Source organism: Numida meleagris, unplaced genomic scaffold, assembly GCF_002078875.1.
Source record: "Numida meleagris isolate 19003 breed g44 Domestic line unplaced genomic scaffold, NumMel1.0 unplaced_Scaffold1382, whole genome shotgun sequence".
Taxonomy (NCBI): Eukaryota; Metazoa; Chordata; class Aves; order Galliformes; family Numididae; genus Numida; species Numida meleagris.
In genome coordinates, this window is record NW_018363170.1 from 1 (window position 1) to 2,801 (window position 2,801).

General features: G+C 72.9%; 1 protein-coding gene across 1 annotated transcript; it reads left to right on the forward strand.

Moving 5' to 3' along the window:
• The first annotated feature begins 6 nt into the window (after positions 1–6).
• ST6GALNAC4 (ST6 N-acetylgalactosaminide alpha-2,6-sialyltransferase 4) lies at positions 7–2,171 on the forward strand. Its single transcript, XM_021381966.1, has 6 exons — positions 7–38; positions 319–390; positions 693–845; positions 923–1,335; positions 1,423–1,530; positions 1,608–2,171. The coding sequence occupies exons 2-6, from the start codon at positions 385–387 to the stop codon at positions 1,795–1,797; spliced, it is 870 nt and encodes a 289-aa protein (XP_021237641.1). The 5' UTR covers positions 7–38; positions 319–384; the 3' UTR covers positions 1,798–2,171.
• The last annotated feature ends 630 nt before the right edge of the window (positions 2,172–2,801 follow it).

Consider the following 2,801-nt stretch of genomic DNA (forward strand, 5'->3'; position numbering starts at 1 on the left):
GCACCTCCACCGCCGCCCCCGCGGGGGCTCCCCGCGCCGTGAGTGGGGCCGGGCCGGGCGGGTGCGCTCCTCCCCGAGCGCCGAGCACGGGACCGGGGGCGGGAACCGGGCACGGGGCGTCCGGGAATGGGGGAGTAATGAGCGTGGGGGGGCCCGGAGCGTGGGGAGGGTGCTCGGGCATGGGAGGGTTCGGGGGGACGCCGGGCACGGGGTGCGCAGGGTACGCGTCCCGCGTATGGGGAGTGGGGCGTTGGGGTACCGGGGGGTCCCCGGCCGTGATGGCCCCGACTCCCCCCGCCGACCCCGCTCCGTGTGCAGGGTGCGCGCACCGAGCCTCCCCGTGACCCTGGTGCCCCGCAGCCGCCCCGGCCCCGCGGGATAAAGATGCTGGTGAGTACCGCGAGGATGCGGTGTGCGGGGCCGGGCTGCGCCTGCAGCGCGGCGGGGCCGCGCGCCCCAACACCCGCGGCGCGGTGGCTCGGGGTGGGCAGCCCCCGGTCCCCGCTGCGGGGACAGAGCGGAGCCCACGGGGGTGGCGGGCACACGCGCGGGCTCCGGCTGCGTGCAGGAAGTGAGTCACGCGCGGGCCGGTGCTCCCTCCTCGCAGAGTTTTGCTGCCGGGCTCGGCCGCCTCCAGCATCCAGCGCGGGCGCACGGCCGAGCCCGGGGCAACCGCGGTTCTCCGCTCCCAGGTCCGGGTCTTCCTCGTCCTGGTGTGCGCGGCCGCGCTCTCCGTGCTCTACGTGCTGCTGTGCCGCGAGGCCGTGGGGCAGAGGAACGGCCCCGCGTACACCGCACCCGCGGCGCTCGTCCTGCAGGGCTACAGCCGCGTCCCCGACGGGAAGGTCGGTACCCGGGGCGGCCCCGTCCCCCGCCGCCTCGGTTTCCCCACCCTCGGGGCCGACGCTGCGTATCCCCGCAGCCGCTGCGCCGAGCTCCGTGCCGCCGCTGCGCCGTCGTCTCCAGCTCGGGGCAGATGCTGGGATCGCGCCTGGGCCGGGAGATCGACGGGCAGGAGTGCGTGCTGCGCATGAACCACGCCCCCACCGCCGGCTTCGAGGAGGACGTGGGCACGCGGAGCACCGTCCGGGTCGTGTCGCACACCAGCGTCCCGCTGCTGCTCAGGAACCAGCCCTACTTCTTCCAGCGGTCCCGCGACACCATCTACGTCATTTGGGGTCCCGGCAGGAAGATGAGCCGCGAGAAGGGCGGCCCGACCTACCGGGCACTGCTGAGGGTGCTGGAGATGTACCCCCAGCTGCAGCTCTACACGCTGACCGAGGAGAAGATGGCGTACTGCGATGACGTCTTCCAGAACGAGACGGGGAAGAACAGGTACCGTGGCCCCGCGGGGTTCCCCCCCCCCCCATCGCACCGCTTCCATCCGTCCGCCCGTCCCCATCCCACGGCTGTGCCCTGCAGGGTGAAATCCGGCTCCTTCCTGAGCACGGGGTGGTTCACCATGATCCTGGCCATGGAGCTGTGTGAGCGCATCTGCGTCTTCGGCATGGTCAGCGACAGCTACTGCAGGTGTGGGGCTGGGGGGCGGCAGCGGGGGGGGAGGGCAGCGGGGGACGCACCCTGCTCAGCCCCCACGGTGCCGATAGGGAGAAGAACCACTCGAGCGTGCCTTACCACTACTTCGAGAAGGGGCGGCTGGACGAGTGCAGGATGTACCTGGTGCACGAGCGGGCCCCCCGCGCCGGGCACCGCTTCATCACCGAGAAAACCATTTTCTCCCGCTGGGCCAAGAGGAGGGACATCGTCTTCTCCCACCCGTCCTGGGCAGGGGGGTAGGAGCGGCGGCAGCGCGGTTGGAAGCCCCTCATTGCGCCCGGTGTTGGGGGTCCGCAGCTGCCGAGTGGGCAGCAGTGGGGACCCCGTCACGTTGGAGAGCATGGGACAGGGCTGGACCCACCGAGCCCCCCCAGCTGCAGGCCTTGAGCTGGCTTGGACCCGTGCTGGATGGATGTTTAAAACGGGATTCATCCCGGGATGGAGCCCAGTGCCCTGCCACCCACTGCCACGTATGGGGCACATGGAACGGGGCCGGGACTCCTCGTCTCACAGCCCCCGTATGCCACTGCCCGCAGCCCCCAGCTGCCTTGCCACAAGTGCCCTTGGATTCAGACCAAAGCCGACTTGCCCATTAAAAGCATTTTTAACTCCGCGCTGTGCCCGCAGCGGTGCCAGGACATGGAGGTGTGTGGGGCCGGGGCGGCAGCTGGGTTCGTCGGGCTATAAATAGAGTGGGGATCTGACGGACGGGGTCAGAGCACGGAGCGGGCGCTGGGATCCGGAGGACGGGGTTACGCGGGGAGCTGCGGGCGTGCCAAGGGGCGGGGGGCAGCGAGGCCGTGGGGCAGCAAATCTGTGGGGCGGAGGGAGACTCGTGTTGGTTTCCAGGTTAGAGAGCCCCACGGGGGCCCCCCCGTGCCCCGCAGCCCCGCGAGATGAGCGCAGCCCACGGCGCTGCGTCGTATCCTGGCAGTGTCACGCGCGCACCCACCCACGCGCCCCGCGCAGCCCAATCCGGGGCCGTCCCGTCGGGGCGGGCGGCGTTAGGACCCCCGCGCGCCCCCGCCCCCGCCAGAGCGCGGCCCCGCGGGCCCCGGGAGCGCGCGGCGGCGGCGGCGCAGTGCGGAGCGGAGCGGAGCGGATCTCGGTCCGTGCTCGGTCCGTCGGTGCGGGTGGGGATGCGCGGCGGCGGCGGGGGCAGCGCTGTGCGGGGAACGGGCCGGCACCGCCCCGCCGGGATGCGGCTGCGCCCGGACTGACACGGCCGCGCGGAGCGGGGGGGG

Bases quoted from the DNA above. Each gene is read 5' to 3' on its own strand.
- ST6GALNAC4 (XM_021381966.1), top strand. The intron at 846-922 runs GTCGGTACCCGG...GTATCCCCGCAG, and splicing joins GCCGCGTCCCCGACGGGAAG to CCGCTGCGCCGAGCTCCGTG. The intron at 1,336-1,422 runs GTACCGTGGCCC...TGTGCCCTGCAG, and splicing joins AACGAGACGGGGAAGAACAG to GGTGAAATCCGGCTCCTTCC.